General features: G+C 36.8%; 1 protein-coding gene and 1 long non-coding RNA gene across 2 annotated transcripts; one reads left to right on the top strand and one right to left on the bottom strand.

Annotated features, from left to right (window-relative positions):
* Positions 1–634: 634 nt before the first annotated feature.
* Positions 635–24547, bottom strand: slc6a6a (solute carrier family 6 member 6a). The gene is made up of 14 exons (XM_082189236.1): positions 24342–24547; positions 18068–18297; positions 17415–17549; positions 13883–14117; positions 13675–13807; positions 11301–11435; positions 11097–11200; positions 10865–10989; positions 10332–10444; positions 8309–8446; positions 8130–8232; positions 5197–5297; positions 4945–5115; positions 635–4031 (listed from the first exon to the last, which is right to left on the bottom strand). Exons 2-14 carry the CDS (start codon positions 18294–18296, stop codon positions 3876–3878), a joined length of 1878 nt encoding a protein of 625 aa, XP_082045362.1. The 5' UTR covers position 18297; positions 24342–24547; the 3' UTR covers positions 635–3875.
* On the top strand, positions 7714–8002 carry LOC309513446. The gene is made up of 2 exons (XR_014211451.1): positions 7714–7810; positions 7943–8002. It is a non-coding gene; the product is annotated as an uncharacterized lncRNA (long non-coding RNA).
* Positions 24548–25695: the final 1148 nt, after the last annotated feature.

Here is a 25695-nt window from a genome sequence, read left to right as displayed (position 1 = left end):
GGAGCTCGAGCGTGCGGAGCATTTGACATCTGATTCATTTCAATGAATCTGTTGAATTGGTTCACTAATTGCACTGAATGGTTTATTCGTGAACTGGGCTAATCCGATTGCCTCATTTATCAAGCTACAATTCACTCGGTGTGTACAATTCACATTTTTATGTTACACATTATTATGTTACAATAAACAATATAAAAATGTGTCCTTTTGGAAGTCAAATCCTCCACACTCTCGAGCTCTCTTGAACATTGATTCAAAACTCACTCCGACCGGACCATTGAATCAATGTTCAAATAACTAACTAAATGACGATCCCGAGAGCTCGAGAGTGTGGAGGATTTGACTTCCAAAATGACAAATTTTTATATTGTTTATTGTAACCAAGTCATATTTAGGTTATAAATGACTCTTGTTTATGTGTTAAATCAGCTGTAAAAGAGTGAGTCGCTTAAGCTCATTGTGTTCAAAGTCATAATCACACAGTTGATTTATCACAGACACTTTAATATTGCCAGTCTATCTTTGATATGAAAAAAGAAGAATTCCATTGGGGTTCACTGTGAGCTTGTCCTGGTCCACATCATTAACAAAGCAGGTAAACACATTTCTGAACAGACTTCACACAACACATACCAAGATTGGACATTTTTATTTTGTCTGAAAGATGCAATATGCATCTAGAATGGTCTGTCACAAAACTACTTTGGTTTTACAAGATTTTTTGTTTGTTTTTGTTTAATCAAGTTACCTTATAGTACAGCAAAATGTGAATGAAAAATTTCATCTGAAACTTCTTGTTTTCATCATATTACAGTATTTTCCAGCTGAAATTATAATAAAAATGGACAAAGCCCGTTGTTTACAAATATTGCACACTGCTAGTTGCTTTTAGGCTGACAACTAATCAACGTTTAAATATAAATTTCTGAATACGTTCAGAAAAAAATATAGGCAAATGACCAATCACATCAGGTACAGTATAAAATGGTTAAATACAAAAAGGCAAATTTCAGATAAATGAAAATACTACAAATGAGGAAACACTTGCTTAGTTAATGGATAGCTCAAGATCGGTGAGGGTTCAGGGGTCATAGGTCAGGTTGGATGATCTGGGCTGCGTCCGAAATCGCATATTCTCTTGAGTAGGTACTTACTTTGAATAAATACTAACTTTGTGAGCATTAAAAAGTATGGTCCATATAGTATGAACGTAATCCGGACGTACTACATTCGCCCTGTTGTCATTTTCAGTTTAGTAGCTTCACCTACATTCACAAATCCTCTCCCGTGGCCTCATGGGATAGTAAAGTGTCCATCGTATGCACACTTCAGGATCTCACCGGAACTAGTAGGTACTTTTTACCTACTCTTTTTATGAGTGCTGTAAATTCGGACATACTTCATATGTCACATACTGTTTTTTGCCTTCTATATAGTAGGGAAGTGTGTGATTTCGAACGCAGCCCTGATGTGTACACAGACATTGGGGTCGGAGAGGGTCGACCTTGAGGATGGTGTTTATGGAGGGCTGGATGGTCAAAGGTAAAGGACACAGAGGCATTATCAGGGGCAGTTCTTTGCTGTTGGTGATTAGCTTGAATATTTATTTAGACGTTTTAAGGCTAAAGAAACAATCTCATTTTTAGTCCAGAGAGGGAAATGGCAGTGTCTCTGTGCAAGGACATAAAGCCCAGGTTTCCTGCGCTCATTCTGAAAGCTGATGGCTTTATGATGACGAGCGGTTTGGCTGTGTTGAATCATGTGATATACAGCGGCCTCCAAAAGTCTGAAACGTGTGGCAATCAAAATCTAACTTAGCAAGTTCATTAGTAGTGACATTGATCATGTGACTCTTTGTACATTGTAGCACAAGGTGCTTTAGCTCATCAGGTTTTGTTCATGTCAGCTTTTTTACCTCAAATGTTTATGCTGATCAGGGGCAGTGATTTGGGGGCCCTAATCAATTCCTGGTACGGGGCCCCAACACGCCAAACTATGCACCCCTTTTTTTTTTTGCAGTCAAAAAAAAATTTATTCTTCATTTCTAAATAAAACGTCAAATATTCATTGTCAAATTGGTTTATACGGGCCTCTGGGTATTTGTTGGGGCCCTAAGCTTACCTTGCTTATTGGTTAAGTCTGCCTAGTACAATTCACAATGAAAACAATCTGATAAATAAATATACACACATTTCATCAGCATTCACATTAAATCTAAAAACAAAAAAAATCTTTTTTTTATGAATTGAAATTCTAAAATATTTTTTGGGAAAACCAGTCTCTATGTATACAATACCAAATGATTAAAATAAGATTGATCAAATTCTTTTCTTGAAAAAAGTAGAAATTCCCTGAAGTTTTTTATTATAGAGGGGGAAGTAGAAAAGTTTTAAGATTGAAAAAAATGTTAAAATTAAAATAAAATAAAAATATAGAAGCATTTTGACTTATATAGGCTGTGTCCGAAATCGCCCCCTATAGTGGACGTAATCGAGTGCACCCATCCAATCCCACAATAACGAGTGTACAACGGATGTACACTCAGCGGTTAGAGAATACCCACAATGCACTGTGAGAGTCAAGCGCTGAATGAATTCCCGTGTCTGACCAGAAGATGGCGCCGCAGCTTCCATCCATCCATTTTCTAAACCGCTGGTCCAATGTGGGTACAGCATAATATCATACAGGTATAAATTCCGTTTTAAATTATTATTAAATTGTTTAGTTAAGGTTATAGTTTCCATGACAGAGTTCAAGATAAGTATTTTCATCTTACTACTGGAGCTGCTAGTTTTATACATTAAACAGCAAGCACAAACTGCGAAAGCGGCAGCCCGACTATATTAGCGGAGTAATGTAGGGAATAGTGAATGCGATTTCGAACACAGCCATAGTCTCAGACTTTCGGATCTCGCTGTACATGAAGAGCTAGTAAAGTGCTTCCAAACGGCTGTTGATAATCATCAGCTCTCGGATCAGCTTACAGTGAATGACGCTCATAATAGTGCATCAAATGATACTTATATTAGTGAACAGAGCTGCCTACAGTGTTAAAGGAACTCGATGTGTGCGATGGCAGTGATCACTATAGTTCAAGGAGAGACTGAAAGGACAGAACGTTAAGGTTTGCTTATGTCTTACATGTGAGTGTGCATGACTGTGCACAGCATCCGCCCAAAGCGGAGGTACATTCATTTTTCTTCAAGAACATTTAAGAACCTCATCGTACAAGAGTTACAGCCACAACCACTGACGGACGGAGCTAAATGTCACATTTAGTTCGCTGCTGTTTTAATTTTTTTTTCCTAAAAATGAAGCTAAAAACTCGCTCTCTCTGCTGATGAATTGTGTCCTAACCAGGTGCAACACCATTTCCACAATAAAACTCCTTATAGAAAGTGAAATGCAATAAGAATATAACCTATGTTTTATGTAAATCTATGCGGAAATAAGATTTTGGACCAATGGGATTTCGCTGTGAGTGACAGGACCGAAATCGAAAGCAAAATCTCTCATCGTGGCTGTTTAGGACTAAAACCCTGATTGATATGATAGTAAATCCGGTGTCGCTCCTGATTAGGACACGGGTTAATGTGAAACTGCACTACAGATTAAACAAACCGCCCCAGACAACTAAAGCTCACATCAGGTTATTACAATATCAGCATTAATGCTAATACCAGTGAGTACAATCAGAATACAAATCCTACATGGCAAAAAAGATATATGGATATAAGATCATTTCTTAAAAACGCACTAGTGCAGAGCGAGAGAGAGAGGAACAGAGGGGAAGAGAGAGGGACAACACAGGAAAACGGGATCTCCCATAGGAGAGGACAGGAGCAGGAGAATATGGGAATCTCTCTTAGAGAGTCTCACATAGTAGTTTCTACGATGGTGTGGGTGTGTTTGGTGAAGACGTGGATGCCGTTGGGGTCCAGAGGGTGAAGCAGCTCGCTGTTCTTCAGGCCGTACTCCTTCGGACGAGAGCTCGCGCCTCCTTTAACGGGCGCCGCCACCGCTTTGATCCGCTGAACACAGAGCATTCATTGATTTGAGTGCATTTTCAAGATTATTATCAAAATGTGATAAAGAATTTAACATGATAACTGCTAATTATTTTTATGTTATGGCCTAGAATTTGAACGATTGATGATATTATAAATCTATTTTAAAAATGCCTTTTTATTTCAGATTTAGTATAAACATTAAATCTAAAACAAAAAAAGAAGAAATACATGTTATGAATTCAAATTATAGAGGGAAGTAGAAAAGTCTGAATGAACTTTTTTCTTAAAAATGAAGAGAATATTTAAGAAAAAGTAAAATAAAATTACAATAAAAATTTGAAAGTTATATCTTTAAAACTAGAATGACTAGTTTTTCTATAAATTATCTATGGATACAATACGAAAATGAATTAAAATATGTTTGATACATTTATTTTCTTGAAAAAAAAATTAAATTGCCATTTTTTTAATACATTATTACATTTATTATAGAGGGGAAGTAGAAAATCTGAATTAACTTTTTCCTAAAAAGTAAATAAAATAAAATAAAACAAATAAATGTTATAATATTTCATAAAAACTGTTTTCAAAAATCTTTTTATATATTTTATAAATTATTTTTCCAAAAATTACTTGTGCGATTAATTCGTTATTTTTTAAATCACACCACTTTATATATATATATATATATATATATATATATATATATATATATATATATAATTTCTACAAATATTTTTCTATAAAAGTATAAATTTTTTCAAATTATTCTAAGGGACACAAATGTTTCCCTAACTTCCCTAATCATCAAAGATATATTGTACTTTCCTAATATAAAAGAATGATCAATAATGCCACTAGATGTGTGTTATGTTGCTTTGCACAACAGTAAATCAACCTGACGTGTTTTATATACAGTATATGACCTTCTCACCTCTATCAGGGAGCCGTCTGATTGGAGGATTTTGATGACGACCATCATCGGGATGCAAATCATAGAAGTCAGTGCAAGAACCCAACCCAATCCAACAGACCAATCAGGATACTTGTAAAGCTTGTTATAGGTGAGCGGCTTGTACTTCACCAGTGAAAAGACAAAACAACCCTGAAATAGAAAGATGGGAATAGTCACAACCTTTTGCTGCTGGCCATATTTCTCAAGCATAAACTGCGTTCACACACTTACCACACACAGGACGGGTGTGATCAGCATCCAGCTCCATTTCATCCAGCTGTTGGGTCTGTAGCCGATCATGTCCTCTATAGCATCGTAGAAATTATCAGCCCCTACAAATGAACACATGCAGTCAGAATTGATTCAAGAGTTGTGTATTGATCATTAGTAACTGTACATCTCAACTCATAGGGCCCTATTTTAAGGATCTAAGCGCATGGTCTAAAGCGTGTGGCGCAAGTTCACTTAGGGTGAGTCTGAATCCACTTTTGATAGTTTAACGACAAGAAAAATGGTCTGCGCTCCCAGCACATGGTCTAAAGGGTTGTCTCTATTCTCTTAATGAGTAATGGTTGTGTTTTGGGCGTAACGCGCAATAAACCAATCAGAGTCTCATCTCCCATTCCCTTTAAAAGCCAGTTGCGCTCGCTATTTACATGGTGGAATTTGCTAGCTGAAAGACTGAACACTTCTCCAGAGAGCAAACGGATCTGCTCGTGCGCATGGTTAAAGCGATTCCACCATACCTTTATGAACACAATAATAATCTTTTATATTGTAAACCTTTTATTTTTAATATTTGGCATGTATAAGCAGAGCACATTGTGGACCCACCTATAGGCGCACATTTTAAATAACAAAAAAAACATTTTTTTGTTGCTTCATTGACTTTAGACCAGGTTTCAGTTGGTCAATGGCGCAGTCTATTTTAGTTGCCTCAAAATAGCAACGCGCCAACAATGCACCTGAACACACCTTGTTTTCAGACCAGCACACCCATGGCACCCTATTTAAACAATGTGGCCCAGGACGTGAAAATGATAACTGCGTTGGGCTGAAAATAGCAAAAAAACACTTGTGTCGCAGGTGTATGATACGGCCCATAAAGCTTAAAGGTGCAGTATGTAATATTGACAGCTAGTGGTTGAAATGGGTACTGCAGTCCAAATTCAAACTATCGGAGATCGTTGTTTCTCCTGCTCAGACTCGATGCTCACGCGGGTTGCCAGATTGAGGACATGCAACAGGAGTGAGCGCAATTGACAATGGAAGGGCGAAGAGACTTAGGTAAGTTACTACTTAAGCTGATGAGTTGATTCATCCGCATTTCAATATGCTCCCGTTCATAGAGATTTTTAGATCGATGCCAAGGCTTTTTAGCTCAGGTAAGCCAGTTCGTTTGCTGGCTTCCATGGCTGCAATGCATTGTGTTTTCCGCCAACTGGTAACCCTGGGTGTCGAAATACTATTGGGTGAATTGGCAGTGGGCATTTTCACACGGATCAAAACAAAAACAGACTTTCCGACACGGAACGCACATTTCAGAGTAAAATAACTGTCTGTAGCATTGATTTTCAGAGAAACAAGTAAGTGAACCTCGCATGTTTCCTAAATATCTGCAAACATTATGGTATTTTAAAGGGATAGTTCACTTTGAAATTAAATTTTGGTATGTTTTAGCTTACCTCAAGGGCATCCAAGATGTAGGTGTCTTTTTTTCCGCAGTAGTTTCAATTTTGATATTTTTAGGTCAAACCGTTCTTGTCTGTCAGTCATATAATGCAGGTCTATGGTCACTGTCTCAAAGAGCATGCACAGAGTCCAAATTAAAACAATTCCCCATCGTCCAAATTAAACAATTCCCCATCGTAAGTACACATTGATGGCCCAAGACACGAAACGAGCGGTTTGTGTGAGAAAACGAACAGTATTTATATCATTTTTACCTCTTGAACACAGCTGCGTCCAAATGATCTGAGAGCGCGGGCGGGTATAGATATATACACTAGATGTCGCATTGGCTAATGTATCGTTTCGTGTCTTGGGCCATCAATGTGTACTTACGATGGGGAATTGTTTAATTTGGACGATGGGGAATTGTTTTAATTTGGACTCTGTGCATGCTCTTTGAGAAAGTGACCATCGACCTGCATTATATGACTGACAGACAAGAACGGTTTGACCTAAAAATATCAAAATTGAAACTACTGCGGAAAAAAAGACACTTACATCTTGGATGCCCTTGAGGTAAGCTAAAACATACCAAAATTTAATTTCAAAGTGAACTATCCCTTTAATGCTTTAGTACAGTCAAAAAATTACATACAGCAATGATATTGAGCTAGCCAAAAGGTTTTTCCCAACAATCAGCACTGAAAAACATGCTGATTTCATGTGGGGCCAGTAATGACTAAAAAGAGAGATCTGATATAAGCCCAGAGGACTGATGTGATTATATAAGACTAAATAAGATTATATCAAATTAATCTCAGCAAACACTGTTAGACTGTTGATTGAGTAACCTCAATGAGCTTAATGCACAGATCATAAGACGCATGAGCTCAGTATTTATGCTGTAAACACAAGTGACAGCAGCATCTGTTTTTAAAGAGACAGACACCCATATAATAAGTAGAGCATATAGTGTGTGTGTGTGTGTGTGTGTGCGTGTGTGTGTGTGTGTGTGTGTGTGTGTGTGTGTGTGTGTGTGTGTGTGTGTGTGTGTGTGATTGTTTACAGTGTGTTTGATTAAATGGCTCTTAAAAGGTCACATTCACACTCAACTACCTTTTAACCTCAGTTATTTTGTGATGATTTGTATATCTGAGTATGTGATGCAAAACATGTTAATGAGCTCTTTTATGTATCAACATTTTAGGTTGAAATGTATGTTCACCATGGACGCATTTATTTGATCAAAAATATAGTCAAAAACGCTAATATAACAACAATTTAACATAACCGTTTTCTATTTTAGTATATTTTAAAATTAAGAATTCATTGTGTCACCAAAAACACCATAGCAATATGTTTTTTTTTTTAAATCCTGTAACTGGTCACCACTTCATTTTTTGTTCAAAAATACATTAGTTCAAAATATTTTGCCATTATTTCTTTCTAGAGGCCAGCATTGATTACTGAAACCTTATCTAGTGTGTATTTACCGTAAACCCAGGCTACTGCAACACATTCAAAGAATGCAACCCAGAGAAGGCACACACCGCTGGCGGCGTAGTAGTCAAACAGCTGGAAGACGTACATGCCACCCTGAGAGAGAGAGACATACGGACATTCAGCATTCAGACACTGCAGGAGGGGTGAAATCCATATCGTTGACACTTACTTTAGTGACCATGGTGAGTCCCAGCAGGTAACTGATGACGCAGATAACAGCGATGAAGATTTCTCTCCGGTATCCCTTCCTTAGGAGGGATGGGTACAGGTCCACCAGCGAGGTGATCTGACCCTCCACTTCTACAAACTGTGGGGAGTAAAGGAGATCTTTTTCTATATAATTTATTTATATTTCAGTTTAGTCATTTTAGTACTTGTTATTTTGAGTCTGTTTTTTTTTTTTTTCTGTTTTAATTTTCAATGGGGTCATTTTATTATGGACTTTTGACATTTTATTATTTTGTTTAGAAAAAAAACCGAATTTGTTTGTTTAATTACTTTCATATTTAAATACTTCTATTTTAGTAGTCCTATTTAAAATAAAATAAAATCATTTAAGTTTAAGTTTTTCATCTAATATTTATATTTGATGTAAGTTCATTTCAGCTTAATTTCAATTTATTTATTAAATATATAATATATATTCATGTAAAAGCAGGTGAAATGACCGTTTGGTTACAACAAAACTAATTTAAAACTCTATTCTATCTGTTCCACAAAAAAACATTGAATAGATAGCTTTTGTCACTTGTTGCTATATCATGTGTCTAATTAAGGCCTAGAGTGACAATACAATTATAAAGATGTGTTCATACTGACAAGTGATTTACAGAACAAAGCGACCATTTAACCTTATGCAAATGAGAAGTGATGTTATTTGGACAATACCAATGTTTGTGAGGCATAGGTCATGTGATACATTGGATACTGCAGTCCAGTACAGACGCCTACTAGTGACCAACAGTACAGCATTGTTAGTGTTTACACAGTTTTTGTTTCTATTTTGACTGTAGGAAGGGGGGAAAATGCATAATAACTATTTGTTTTTCAAATGTTTTTAGTTTAGTCTTGATAATTTTTTTTAAATTAACTGTTTTGTTGTATCTTTTTTGTATAATTAAATTTTGTAGTGGAAGTGACACTTATTACTACTCCTCAAGAGAGTATGCAATTTGGGAAGCAGCCTTGATTTTGTTTTTTTGGATCTACTAGAATAGGTTTTCATGCTTGAATGTTCAAAAACATTTTCACATATTCTCCATTGTTGCAGCTCCTCTCTTCCCAGTCTGTCAGTAACGCTCTGTTTAGTTCCTGTCTCTATGAAGCCCCTTCTTCCGAAAAGCTCTCTGATTTGTCGGCTGGACCACTGTGTTGTGATTGGTCAACCGTTTCGAGCATTTCGAAACACTGCTTTACAGGGACAAGCCTCTTGGAGTCATCTGAGGTTGTGTTTTAATGAATGAACAATGGTGTCAGGTTATGCATCAGGTCACCACCTTATTTGACCCTGAACTGTGGAAAATCTGAGGGTTTATAATTTGTTTTATTGCCCACTGGAGACTCAGTAAATGACATTCATAACAATGGCAAACTTATTTATGTCCTGTTGTTGCTCTTAGTGTGTTTGTTTGTGTGATGTAGCCGGTGTAATTTCACACACACATATGCAAAAGGAAATGTGATCCATCACACACTGGCTTTTCAGCAAGTCATATGAGACTGGAATAACTTCACTGTCTCGTGATATGTGAGTGTGAGGGTGTGTTTGTGGGAGGCAGCCCGAAATATAGCAGTGTAATTCCTCAACGCTGGCTCACAGCCACAGAAAGATGATGTTTCACATCAGGACTGAACACTATGCTGTATAGTTATGATCTTCTGGCTTAACCATCTCAATGTTTGCGGTCTTTCATTCCAACACCAAGACACTCATATGTCACACAACGCAGAGGACATATTTACTGCTCTTTTCTAGCTCTGGAGACTTAATGGAGTTCTCGATTATGTTTTGGTGTTAACTTTGTCTTAGATGTTTTTCTTAAAGAAATAGAAAAGAAAAATATATTTTTTTATCATGCAGAAGAAAGAAAGTCATTCAGTCATTAGTGGGATTAAATGATTCTTTTTGGATGAACTATCCCTTTAATTTAAGAGCAACGGAAAGTGTAGGAGTGTGTTAGTGTTGATCTAACCTGACTGTCTAGGCCCAGCAGCAGAAGCATTATGAAGAAAAGTATCGCCCAGACCGTCGGCAGTGGCATCATTGTAACGGCCTTTGGATACGCGATGAAGGCCAGACCAGGACCTGAGAGACACAGAAGTAATTCATATATTATTAAAAGAGTGTGTGAGTGTATATACATATATATATACATACAAAATACAAAATCTGCGGTAATGGGTAAAATTATACGCAATGCGCGCAATCCGTCGCTGAAATTCGAGCCCTGTAACACCAACAATATTCATCCGGAGCAAATAAAACGAATGGGTGAGGGGAAGTTTGTGTGTCAATTCTCTGTCGGAGAGATGAGAGAGCGAGAAAGCACAGTTGGTATTGTATATATATATATATAAATAGACACTTTTAGCAGCCACAAAAGCTGCTAAAAGAGCTTCAAATAAAATATAATACATTAGATTGATCACAATCTTAAATTAATATTCACTTCTTCCTCTTATTGAAAGTATGCCAGATTTGGTGACCTTTGACCCTGAGGATTACCTGACTCGGCCACGTCTGCGATGGCCACGCCCTGCTCCTGTGCCATGAACCCCAGGACAGAGAAAATGGCAAAGCCTGATACGAAACTGGTACCACTGTTCAGGCACCCGAGCAGCATGCAGTCCCTAAACACACACACACACGATGTTTGAACAATAAATAGACACAGCATATAGATATAAACATATAAAATATGCATTTACAATTGGTAAACACAACAGCCGGCCCTCACCTGTAACAGTTATACTTGTACTTGTTGTAGCTTCCTAGTGATGTCATTGCACCGAGACAAATAGCATATGAGAAAAAGATCTGCGTGCCTGCATCAATCCACACCTAAATCAGTCCACAGAGAAAGAGAGAGAGAGAGAGACTGCAGTTTGCTTCAAATGAAAAATAACAATGTACAGAGATTTTGTTCTCTCCGTCTCTCTACCTCAGGGTCCTTTAGGCGGGTCAGATCGGGGTAAAGGTAGAACTTGATGCCCTCGGCGGCACCAGGCAGAGTCACACCACGAACCAGCAGCACAATCAGCATGAGGAAGGGAAACGTCGCTGTGAAATAAACCACCTACAGACAGAGAGAGAAAAGGGCAGAGCGTTCATGGATTTCCATTATGAAAATAAAATAATTATACACCTACGGAAAGCAATCCATATTCACAAATGAAACCCACATAGCTACAAATTCTGAAATGAAGGCTTGAAAGTGCACATTGGACCTTTTTCCACAAAACACGAGTAGATTTTTCATTCGTTTGCCACAAAATCATTCTTTCATTAGTCATTCTTTGATTTACACAGAAATCCGTTCTGCTCGTGTTTAATGAATGAGGCTCAGTGTGTGTCCATGATTATAATCCTACACAGTTACTAGATCATGTGCACCACTAAAATGCCTTTCTTTTAATTTAGATGACTGTGCAAAGCCTTGATTATCTTGGGATGTCTTATGACAGCTGTGGTGTTTCACATGATGTGCTTGTATTTCAATTAGAAAACCTTGAATCTTTTAAAGACCCAATAAAATCAACCATTTGTTTGTGGTTTTTAGTTCATGTCCATTAGCTTTGAATAAATCTATACACCATCATACAAAAGTCTGGGGTCTGGTATTTTATCAAATAAATTAATCATTTTCTTTTTCATTTTTACATTAAAGACATTTATAATGTTGCAAAATATTTCTGTTTCTAATAAATGCTGTTCTTTTGAACTTTCTATTCATCAAAGAATCTTAAAAAAAAGTCACTGTTTCCACAAAAATATTAAGCAGCTCAACTGTTTTTAACATTGATAAAAATAATAAATGTTTCTTGAGCAGCAAATCAGTTGAAGGATCTAATGATGTAATGATGCTGAAAATTCAGCTTTGCATCACAGGAATAAATTACATTTTAAAATATATTCAAATAGAAAATAGAACATTATTTTAAATGGTAATAATATTTCACAATATTTTTTTTTTTACTGTATTTTTTATCAAATAAATGCAGCCTTTGGGTGAGCATAAGAGACTTCTTTCAAAATTAAGAAATCTTACTGACCACAAACTTTTGAATGGTGGTGTATGAATGGTAGTGTGTTCCAGAAAGTAGACAAAATTAATTTAGCAAAGCAGGTGCATTTAAAATATACAGGCTTTCTCTTCCAGGAAAATGGACCACAAATATATTTTTATTTATTGTACATTCGCTCTTCAATATGTCCTGTTCCTACTTTCTGTTACAATAGAAAAAAGACCAATAGCAAAAGAAAACTGTGCAAGTATCTATTGAGTTGTGTGTCATGTTTTAGCTTGCTTACTGCAAATATGCATGTTGCATTGTGTATGTTAGCATGTTAAATCTGGAGTATTCCAAGTAAACAGGAATCCGATAATCTCGTATAAATTAGGGCTGCACAATATTTGGGAAAAAATTGACATTGCAATATTTTGTTTTTCTGCTATGTATATTGAGATATGAAAATTTTACCAGATGACTTGAATAGCTCTATTTGGAAAGAAAATATTAGGCTACTGTTACTTTAAGAGCTAATGCACTGATCAAATATAATGATACACATCCGATTTCTTTTTAAATTGTTTACGTTCACTTAAGACACAAGTGACTGTGTTTACGAGGATAACTCGCTGAGACAGACGTTTTGAGACAATTTTGCATGAAAAAGAAGATAATAGGAACTGAATTTGCTTTTCCAAATTGAGTTCTCGTTCACGTCTTGCGCGTGAATGCTTTCAAGTCGCTTGATTGTTTAAACTGACAGGACTTGCATATGATAAACTTTCACTCTATGATGGATAAACTTTGCTATTAATCCGTGAATCACATGCATTCTGAACCATATAGCCTGGTCCATACGGATCAACTACGAATCCTACTATCCTGCTATCACGATGTTGATGCTGAAATGATATCATGCTGCCCTAATATAAATCATACAGTACTATATCTGACCATATTATTGTTCTTAGCTACTTATGTAATCAGATATATGGTAACATCCAAAGGAACCAAAGCCTTACAGAAAGGTTATAGGGACTATCTGATAATTTGGGTAATATTATATATATATTATAAAACCTATCAGCTTGACTCATAAATATGAATTATGCAAAGTCTGATTTATTGAAAGGATAAGGTTGGCTGCAAGCTTCTACTTGGTCATTTTATGTGTTTGGCTGCAATTTGCGCTCTTAAAATATAATGATCACTTTCCAAAATGTGGGGGTACAAACTTTCGACATTTCTAAAAGTGTAATGCTTGCTTTTTAGAAAATGAGTCACTTTTCTCGTCCTCTCCCTCACCTTGCCGGTGGATCTGACTCCTTTCCAGATGCAGAAGAAGCAGACGATCCAGACGGCCAGCAGACACAGCGCCAGCTCCCACTTCAGACCGCCGACCTCGTCGATCCCTGAAGAGATGCTGAGGACGTTCCGCCTACAGACGATATCAGAGTGATGAGAACGGGCGTAGAGCGTCCGTCCCGGACACACACCCGCGCACGATACTCACTCCCAGAATTCGGTGACCGGCGAGGTGAAGTTGATAGTGTTGGTGGAGAGCCAGAGGGTTTTGTTCTTGCGGACGGTGTCCTCCACACAGTTCTCCGTGTTCCAGCTGTGCTTGCAGCGGGCCCAGGGCAGCTCGTGCTGGAAACACTGCAGAAGGTAGTACAGACCCCACGCCAGGATCACGATGTAGTAGATGTTCAGCAGGGACACGATCACCACTGAGGCGTAGCCGATTCCTGTCAACATGAAAGCAACATTTACTTTCTTAATACACATGGTATTCACTTACTGTTCACAGTTCTGCAGTGATTGTTCAAAATTATACAAACAAAAGGAAATTGTTAAATGATAGGGTTGCACCACCTATTTACACTAGCTTTACAAAAGTTTGGAGTTGGTAATTTTTTTATTTTACTTTTAAATTAATGATCACAGAAGCTGCATTTATTTGATCAAAAATACAGTAAAAACAGTAAATATTATTACAATTTAAAATAACTGTTTTCTTTTTTATATATATTTTAATGTGTAATTTATTCCTGTGATCAAAGCTGAATTTTCAGCATCATTACTCCAGTCTTCAGTGTCACATGATCCTTCAGAAATCATTCTAATATGCTGATTTGCTGCTCAAGAAACATTTCTGAGTATTATCAACATTGAAAGCAGTTGTGCTGCTTCATATTTTGTGGAAACTGTGATACATTTTTTTTCAGGAATGAATAGAAAGTTCAAAAGAACAGCATTTATTTGAAACCTTAATAAATAAAAGCATCAATTTCTTTCAAATAAATAACAAAACGGGAAAAAAACTTGGTAGTTAAATGGTAGTTTATATAAACTATATGTACTATTACTATAATACTAATACCCTGAACTGGAAAATTTGCTATTAATAATTTTTATTTATTTATGTGTTTAGTTTAGTCTGGTTTCATGCTTGAGAGCCACTAAGTAATAATTTATAATATAATATTCTCTCTTAGAAAATGTACTGTAAATGATGTTAAATGTCAACATCATCATACATGTCCTAAGAACTGAAGTCTGTTGGGTAAAACATGAGCTCACTGATCTAATTTAAGCGATCTGCTATTTTACTCTTACTTCTTTAAATATTTAGTTTATACGTATGGTTCAATGCTCAAATATTTAGTAGCACAACAGCTAACTTACGCACAGCTGGTGCAACCATACCCCAATGGATAAAATCAAGTATCGCTATATTTTTTCCCAATTAATCATTTATTTCATTAAGAAATGTCACATTATGAAAGTAAAATGAGTATGACTTCATGTTTATAAAGAAAGAGAAATTTCATTTTAATGAAATTTTAATGTGGCTGCCTTTATAGTAGAAAGGTGAAAAAAATTAAAATCAGTGCTACCTGACAAGAGCCTGAACCCTCCGAAACAAAGCTGTCACGTACAGAAAAGCTGTTGCCATAGTGTTCAGTTTTTACCATTATGCTGTTAATAACACTATCATCTTGTGGACTTTGTTGACAATTAAAGTGAATTTCTCGGTTCAAGTAACATGGAGAACGAGTAAACATTGTTCATTTACATATGCTATGACATTGTAACAATACAAAGCGGGTTGAAAATTGGTGAAGCTACACTTTGTTTGGACTACCAGCAAACTAACTTATTCTCTAAGCAATCTGTAGTGCCGTACTGGAACTAACAGTGTATTAACAACACAGATTAACATTAAAACATTAATCTGCCAGGATTAGAGCTGGTCATAAATGATAAGACAAGCATCTACTCGCACAGCATGTAACTTGCCACTCTTTGTGTTACAGACATGAGTGATATCTCAAATCATGCGGCTTGTTAAAGGAGAGGTGCCACATCTAAGCAGACCGGAGCACAGTGTGACACTTTATGAGACAGACCCATTCTTTTAATGAGCCAAACACAGCTGAAACGACTCTATTCTCAGAGCAATGAACCTTCACCTGTTGGCTCTGACACATCTGCGTCTGAAATTGTATTTTTCTAGGGTTGAGGGCAGTCAAAGGGCTGAATGCCAGTTTTATGCTATAATTAATACAAAGTGCCACAAGCTCGCTCTGCGGTGCCAGGAGCTCACTGTGACAGCTGACAACAGAATGCCAAACGTGCGTTTGAGTATATGCAAGAGCAGGACTTAATTTGTAGATGTGTGTGTGTGCTCAAGAGAGATCGGTCAGCTGCCGCTGATGCTAAGAACATAATCATTGGGTGAAAGGGGACAATGGGCTCACGGTGTAAGAAATATCACTGGTATGTGCTAAATAAAACCCATCCACGTGAGCGATGTGCCCGTGCATGTGTGTAGCTATATGGAGGTCAGGCACCAAAATAATAAAAATATCCTTTAAGACAGGGGTTATCAAAATGAGGGGGTGCTAGGCGGTCTGTGGAAAAGTCAGATTAATTTAACTAACTAACTAAATACATTTGAATAAAATAAAAAGTTAAGTTAAATTAATACATTACATTAAAATAAATTGATTAAAATAAATAAATATAATGTTATTTAAATCAAAATAAATAAATAAAAACATTTGATTAAAATTAATAAATACATTTATTAAAACATTTTATAAAAAATGTTTAATCATTTAAATTTATTTATTTTAATCATTTTTTTATTACTACAGAAATAAAAACATTTGACTTAAATAAGAAATGTACAAATAAATAAATACAAATAAGTCACTAAAAAAAAATCTGATTAAAACTGATTAAAATAAAAAATATTAAAATTAATTTGATTTAAATAATAAACTAATGCATTTACAGTACAGTACTAGTACTAGAGTAAGTAGAAAAAATGCAATAATGTAATTTAATAGAAAGTAAATATTTTACAAATTTATAATATTATTTTTCACAGTATTAATTAGGGACTAATGCATGAAAACAGCATCTAAAAATTGAAAAGCCCTCCTCTAAGAAACTCCTCCTTCCCTGTTCTTTCTCATCCTAACACAACCACTCCATTTTGGCTCCTGAGCAGAATATCTCTGAGCGGCACCGGAGGACATCCCATCGAAAGCATCTCAGTCACCTCTCACGGCTGTTGCCATGGAGATCAGAATACATGCCCAAATGCAGAGCGGGGTGTTAGTCAAGGCACTCTGAAGCAGAGAGCGGCGGAAAGCAAACAAATGATGGGGAATTAAACGCACATGTAGTGTGTGTGTATGAGTGACCCGCATCCTGCTCACACACACATGTAGAATCGGAACACGACGACGCATCTGAAAAGAACACAGCGTCTTCCAGTGTTGCTCAGAAACCACAGCTCATGCTGAAAACAGGTCAGAGTGAAGATCAGTCTAACAAGCCACCTCAGCAGCCAATCAGACTCGAAGCGCATCACAGTAACGGCCATGTTGATTGGTCGAAATATGAAATATGACTTATGCTGATTAAAATGTGCTTGAGCCCGATGAGTCATTAAATATCATCAAAGTCAAACCTGTCTCGTCCTCCCCTCACTCTCTCTATCTCTCTCTTGATCCATATATTTGTCTTACCAGTGAAAATGGGGCAGAGTTTCCCCCAGCAGGTGATTCCTCCCTCAGAGGTGAACTGGCCGAGCGCCACCTCCAGAAAGAAGACAGGTAACCCTCCGCCAAACAGAAATATGAAGTAGGGGATGAGAAATGCACCTGGAAAAAACAACAACAGGTAAGACCAGGTTTTAAGATAACGGCTTTATTGCACACCTTCCAGCCAATCAGAATCGAGTATTCAGACAGACCATGGTATAATCTTAAATATTAACTTATTAAGATTAGAAATGTTACCTCAAATTACTACAACTAACACTGAAATAAAAATTAAAGCTAGATAGAAAAATAAAAAATAATCCAATGACAAAAGCACATAAAATTACTAAAACTGAAATGTAAAAATAAAAGCTACTTCAAATGAATAAATATAATAATAAATATTATAAATAGTATATAGATGATATACTATATAGTTTTTAATACATATATTCATTAGCACAGCACAGATATAATACATTAATATGTGAAATACTTAGTAAACCAGCAAAAAAAATATTCTGCAATGAGCTCAAAGGTTTTAATGTCACAAGCTCTTATTTGCATGTGACATATTTACAGTTCACAAAGACGGAAAAGTGTTATCTTTGTTGTCACATCACACATATAACACTCACCTCCGCCATTCTTGTAGCAGAGGTACGGGAAACGCCAAACGTTGCCTAAACCAACAAAACCTCCGGCCACAGAGAGCACGAAATCCAGCTTGCTGGCCCATTTCTCCCGCTGTGGTGCTCTGCCCTCCGCCTCGTCTTCCGGACGCGTGCCGGGACTCTTGCCAGGAGACGGCTTCAATGTGTCCTTATGGAAGTCTTTGAGACACTGCAACTTCTCCTTCTGTGCCATACTGAGTACAAGAGAGAGAGAGAGCGGAAGGGGTTGAGAATGATATACAGTACCTATCAAAAGTTTGATAGAGACGTTTGCAAGGGCAAGGATGCATTAAATTGATCAAAAGTCACAGTAAAGAAAGACATTTATAATTAGACAAAAGAAAATGCTGTTCTTTTAAACCGTCTATTCATCAAAGAATCCTGTGGGGAAAAAAAATCACGGTTTCGACAAAAATATCATATATGTTTTCAACATTGATAATAATCAGAAATGTTTCTTGAGCAGCAAATCATCATATTAGAATGATTTCTGAAGGATCATGTGACACTAAAGACTGGAGTAAAGATGCTGAAAATTCAGCTTTGATCACAGGAATAAATTACACTTGAACATATATTAAAATAGAAAACACAAAACACTTATTTTGAATTGTAATAATAATATATTTCACAAAATTACTGTTTTTACTGTGTTTTTGATCAAAGAAATGCAGCCTTGGGGAACAGAAGAGACTTCAAATCAATTAAAGGGATAGTTCACTTTGAAATTAAATTTTGGTATGTTTTAGCTTACCTCAAGGGCATCCAATATGTAGGTGTCTTTTTTTCCGCAGTAGTTTCAATTTTGATATTTTTAGGTCAAACCGTTCTTGTCTGTCAGTCATATAATGCAGGTCTATGGTCACTGTCTCAAAGAGCATGCACAGAGTCCAAATTAAAACAATTTCCCGTCGTCCAAATTAAACAATTCCCCATCGTAAGTACACATTGATGGCCTAAGACACGAAACGAGCGGTTTGTGTGAGAAAACGGAACAGTATTTATATCGTTTTTACCTCTTGTACACAGCCATGTCCAAGTGATCTGAGAGCGCGGGCGGGTATAGAAATATACACTAGATGTCGCCTTGGCTACTGCAGTTCATTGGAACGAAACCGTAGCCAAGGCGACATCTAGTGTATATTTCTATACCCGCCCGCGCTCTCAGATCACTTGGACATGGCTGTGTACAAGAGGTAAAAACGATATAAATACTGTTCCGTTTTCTCACACAAACCGCTCGTTTCGTGTCTCAGGCCATCAATGTGTACTTACGATGGGGAATTGTTTAATTTGGACGATGTGGAATTGTTTTAATTTGGACTCTGTGCATGCTCTTTGAGACAGTGACCATAGACCTGCATTATATGACTGACAGACAAGAACGGTTTGACCTAAAAATATCAAAATTGAAACTACGGCGGAAAAAAAGACACCTACATCTTGGATGCCCTTGAGGTAAGCTAAAACATACCAAAATTTAATTTCAAAGTGAACTATCCCTTTAAAAAACTTTACGGACCACAAACTTTTGACAGTAGTGTATCATAAATGTCTGTTTATATGTGTGATTCATCTGGATTCAGCTTTACGAAGACCCACAAGGAAAGAATAAGTAAATAAGCAGAAAGTTTGAGCTATAAAAAAAATGTCATCCTCTGAGACTGTGCGAAACAAGCACTGTTATATAAGACAGATCTAGAAGCCAGAGCTCAAAAAAATCTGCAAATCTCAATGCTGATTGCTCAAAGCTTATGCAAAAACATCCCTAGGAATTATTGAAATAACACAGTAGCCTCAAAATCAAACATGTATACAACTAAGATTACATTTCAGGTAAAGTGAACGAAGCAGCTACATACAGAAAACGTTTCAATGCTTGTGGTTTTCACACAAACACCAGTATAGTGTTCCATGGCCTGTCTTTAATCAGAGTAATGCGAGTCAGGCTAGCAGGAAGCTGGTGCAGTCTGATATCCTGTTTGAAACTCACACTAACAACTCAAACACAGATGCTGATAAACTAACTCACTCCAGTACACGTGTCCAGGTTAGCCAGTTCCCTTTTCTCTGTATGTTTGGAGGTTTGATACCATTTGCATATATATTTTAGTACGAGGTCAGCACATGACTTACTAGCATCCTGCTTTTTATCTTCCTTCACTCTTAAAGTATAAAGGTTCTTTATAGCATTGATGGTTTCATTAAGAACCTTTAGAACATCCATAGAACCTTTCCGTTGCACAAAAGGTTCTTTATAGTAGAGAAAGTTCTTTAGATTTTTTTTATGTTCTTTATACTAAGGAAAAAAATTGTTCTTTTAAGAACTGATCACTGAAAAGTTCTAAACTAAAAATGGTTCTTCTGTTGCATTGCCAAAGGAGAGCACCTTTCTCCTTTGGGAACCTTTATTTTTAAGAGTGTATCAGGAGTTATCAAGCGCACTGACTCCGAATTATGGAACAACCTTCTGATGAAGCCTAGACAGATAAGACAGGTTAATAACAACTGTTTTTATTACAAATGATATGATCAGCATTCAGCAAAGGTGAGTTGAAAATGCATATGAATTTGAAAATGTCTTAGTTATTTCTTGGTCTCTCTTTTGCTTTACCGACAGCAGCACTAGAGCTACATGAACAAAACCTGATGATCGGGTTCTCCAGCATAATTTGAGAGGATCCAAAGAGCATCTTGATCTGAAAATTACTTAGATTTTATTAGTGATCTCGAAAAAAAGTGCAGAATATTAAATATTTCTAATTCATTCTATGTTTCTTGGTTTAACATTTTTCAAAATTGCTAAAACTTGTTTTGATTGTACATTCGATTTTGAATCCCAATGTAGACTAATCTTGTGTTATTTTTAAATAATTAGATTCCGAAAAACCATTAAATCACGAAAAATTATGTTATTTCATCTGAACAACAAGCAGTGTGTCATTATTTATTGTAAGCGATGTCAACGACCGAGCCAAACACTGAGATGTGCGCCCTCACGTTCCTCTGGTGTGTCGGCCCGAAAAGTTAGATCAGTAAAACACCATAAAATAATAAACTTAAACTGAATTGAGTTGAATAATGACACTACTGTCGTCTGCTTTATAGCTGAAAGCTTTTCAAAACTGATGAAGTTTGTAACATCTACATTGTTATTGAACTGATTTGAAGCGACACTGAACTGACGAGCTGAATAAAGACATTACTGTCTTCAGTAGAGCCGACTATAGCTGAATTGAACTTGATTCATAATGAATTAACTTTAGGGTGTGTTCACACTTGGCAGGTTTGGATGGATTATAACGAACCCTGGTGTGATTGCTGTTAGTGTGGTTCAAATGAATCAGTGTGAACTTTCCATCTGATCCCTGATGCGCACCAAACAAGTGGACTGAGACGCTGAAAAGATGAGTCTCGTCCGCTTCCAAATGAACTCTGGCACAGTTGAATGTAATATGAACTCAACATGGACCAAAGACATGTAAACGAACCAAAAACAGGACATGATATCACAAGATGCGACCCTAAAAAGGACAGAATGCTCAAGCATATCTGTTTTTTGTCATCATAGTCGCGATATTTCCCATCACAGTTCGGCACAGGCATCAGAAGAACGGCATCTCCTCGCAGTATATCTTCATTTGTGTGTGTGTTTTGACTCCCTCACACATTTTATAAGCTCTTCACGAGTTCTCAGCTGGTCAAAATACCATTATATGTAGGCTACGCACATACAGCGAGCGCATTTAGCCCAAAGCACAGCATTGTTTTGGAAGTTCGACAAGTCCCGCAAAATATACGTAATAAAAGCCATCTTTTTTTGTTTTGTATCTTTAGGTTCGGTGTTGAAAATGTCAGTGTGACTAAATGTTTCATTTTCTTTTTTGGTCCAGACCAAAAGGACCAAGGGAACCGAACTACAATTGTGAACACACCCTCACACTCAACTGACTTGAGCTGAATAATGAAACTATTGTCTAAATACAGCAGCATCATTCATTTCCTGTTAATGTTGTGAAGCTACTTTGAAACTGTTTCAGTTGTATAAAGCACTTTAAATATAAAGGTGACTTGACAGACTTGTCAGATCCTCAACTAGTAACTCTACTAGTTAAATGCCCTTTGTTGTCCCAGTGCAGATTTGGCCATGAGCAAAGACATATTGCAGGTTCACAGCTCAGCTATCTCAGCCACATTCAGCTTTCAATCTTAACCCCAATAATGACCTTCTAAACATGCCCAGACCTCTCATTAGCCTTGATATAGATAAACAATGATAACTCCCTATCAAAACAAGCTATGCAAATGCATGTTTAATCAACCAGTGTCAAGAAAGAGACAACGTATCAGAAGGCCACCAGCTGAGAAATAACATTGTCTGGATATTCAGCTGTTTAAAACCCCTGAAGGTTATAAATTACACTCTTTATACTAACTATCAAATATGAAACATAATATTGGATGTATTAAAATACACAAAGGAATGGGGATAAATGCTTTAATGCTCTAATGTCCATTTGTATCAGAACGCCAAACCTCATAAAGCAAATGGGATGTTATAAACAGAAACGACAACATTTAGCCTACTCTAACATCATTAATTATATGGAAGGTCAGACACTATGAAGTTCATTGTTGTCTAGTCATTCCAACAGTGATTTACCTTTTTAAGTACGAGCAGAAAACGTTGCCAACTTTGTACAACATTAGTAAAGGTTAGGAATTAAAAAAAAGAACCAGTTGTAAAACATGGTGCAAATATATTACCCCTTTTTTTTTCTTTTTTTTTTACATGGTACAACGGCACTTCTATAGCATATTGGTAACACCTTATCTTACAGTGTCCTTGTTACATATGTTACATGCACTTACTATAATAACAGTAAATTATGCATAATTACATGCAACTAACCCTCAACCAAACCCTACCCTAACCCTATAGTAAGTAATGTTGTTCATTTATAATACTCAGTAGTTAAATATATAATTAGCCTACACTGTAACAGTGACACCTTTAAATAATAGTGTAACCACATATTGTAATACCTTGGTACTCTTTGAAGTTCATGAATATGACAATCATAGTCAAGTGTATGACACTGCCACAGTAGGTATTGATGGTGGCACAAATATATCAAGTAAAGACAAGCACTGCATGTCATGCTTAAATCTAAACCTGTCTGGTCTCAAAATGAAACCTGAATAATATCACGCACGTGCCCTAATTTTTCGGCGCGCGCTCTTAATGAAATTACATTTTTGTGAGTGTTTAATTTGGAAACCCGTGCTTTACGGATTCGGAATAAATTATAATTCCCAAACAAATTTTTATTCCAAGTTTGCATGATACACACTTTACACAGACATTGCATGAGCCAGAGTAAAAGATGAACATGCATTTGTGCACCAATTATGTCTCTAATGCATATCCATCAACGAGGGTTTTTGCATTACCACACCACCAGGCCAATGGACATGATAAGAAGTTAAAATCGTGACTATGTCCCAATAACCTACATTGTGTCTGACGAACCCACATGACAGGTTTGAGAGCGATATCCATCTCCAGGCGGTGTCAGTGTTTACATGCACGAACAGTGCCGAATAAATTCACATTAACCTACATTTTATTGACCGGTTAAAGCACGCGCTATGAGGATGATGCTCTGTGATGGTCCTGAGGGTGCTGTCAGTCACCTGAGATGTATTAGACTGGTACACTATTAACCAGTACTTAAAATGCAGCTTTAATTACGGTGCATCTAAAATAAATTGATATGCATTTAATATTTAATGACATTGATCTTGCAAAGCCTGTGAGAGCACTTAGGTATAAAGAACATGTGTGCGCAACTAAGACACAAAGCTTTAATACAATGCCAGAAACCTGAAACATAGGGATAATGTAGGCTATTTGTAAAAAAAAAAATTCAAAAAATCTTATTTTCTAATTAGAACTGTTGAATTAAGTCTTTTTAAATTTAAAGCAGAGACCAGGTGTCGTTATTGTACCAAAAAAATGAGTTAGTTTTAAAATTAAAATAAATCTACACAAAAAAATGAGCTTCTCAAAGATGCAAATCAAACTGAATTTTTAAATATATATTTTAATAAAAACAAAGACTATGTTTCTGCCTTAGACAAAGATAAACGAGTTCTTAAAACATAAATAAGATGTGCACATAAAGATGCGCTTAATCAGCCTCCACTGTCATGATGGCTGCAAGGTGTCACTCACCTGACAATGGAATTTATTGTTCAAGTCTGTCCGAGTCTCTTGTTCTTTTGTCTTCTTTCTTGTGGTGAGGCTACAATGCAAGGGAAATAATCTTTACGCCCTCTCCCCCCGACTTCTGTCTTATATGGGAGCGCATGTAATAACGGAGAGAGTGGAAAAACACCAGGCTCTCGTGCAACAGGAGTGTTTCTTAAAGAGACAAGCACACGCTCGCTTCACATCGCTCGGCGTCGCGAGCGTCGCGCCATTGGGCGGCAATTATGTTGCTTGGTAATAAGAGTTTACCAGACACCACCAGGGGGCACAGAAATCTGTAACCTACATCGAGTCTCATTAAAACATCATGTTTTATTTATTTTTTGTCTCACATTAAATCTATTAGCTTTCAATGATTGGTACCTGACATAATAATGTAAATTATTTCAAGCAATTTCTATAAAATGATTCGCGAAAATCTTCATCCAGTTAATCACAAACGCCTGTGATTAGTCCATGATTTCCAGCGAAGAAAAAAGTAACAGGTATCACGTGACTGCTTAAAGGCTGGTTCAGCAGTGGTGTGTACTACAGTTTAATTTACTCCTGAATAATGGTGCTGAAAAACATTACACAATTCACAGAAATATACCCAGTTAAGTCTTAAAAAATAAGATTTCATATTTAGACCTATCCAAACAGACCAATGCAATGCAAGCTTTTTGACATTAAACCCCGCCCATTTAAAGACCCGCTTCAAATTGATTGCCCTTCTACGCTCTTATTCATTTCTACGTCTCATCGCGAATTTGATCTTGCGCATGCGCATTGTGAATAAGGAGGACGGAGACTGCTGCTTGCATCACTTTACTGGAAAGAAAACAGTCGTGCATGGATGCCATTCCACCAAAGACCTCGATGACTGACACAAACAATAAATCATTTCCCAGGTGTTTTTTAAGTTTCAGTCCCATGGTTGTCATGCTAAAGCAAAATCTCCAGATATAGGTAGTGCTAAAGTGAGGTCACATAGGGGTCAGTGGCCTTGTGAGGGGATAATCTTACTAGACTCAAAACTTTGGGATCAACTTAAGAAGAAAAATAAAGAGGGGGTAGGTGTCCAAACTCTGATATGGCAACAATGCTGAGCTAAACGTGTCTGCCAATCACAGCAAAGCCAAAAGATTGTGATCCTTGGTGGTGTTTTTCCATAAGGCTAGTGTGCCATGCCTTCACATGTCCTCATCTCTCCTTTTATCATCTGCTTTAATACAATCTTATGACAGCATGATCACAATCAAAGGTCACACATTGTCACGGATATCAAGGTCTAGTTTCTGGCATTTGAAAACTGAAGTTGAAGCTACATCGCTGCCCT

The sequence above is a fragment of the Leuciscus leuciscus genome (genome assembly GCF_965113295.1).
Source record: "Leuciscus leuciscus genome assembly, chromosome: 13".
Lineage (NCBI taxonomy): Eukaryota > Metazoa > Chordata > Actinopteri > Cypriniformes > Leuciscidae > Leuciscus > Leuciscus leuciscus.
This window is presented reverse-complemented; position numbering and strand designations above follow the sequence as displayed.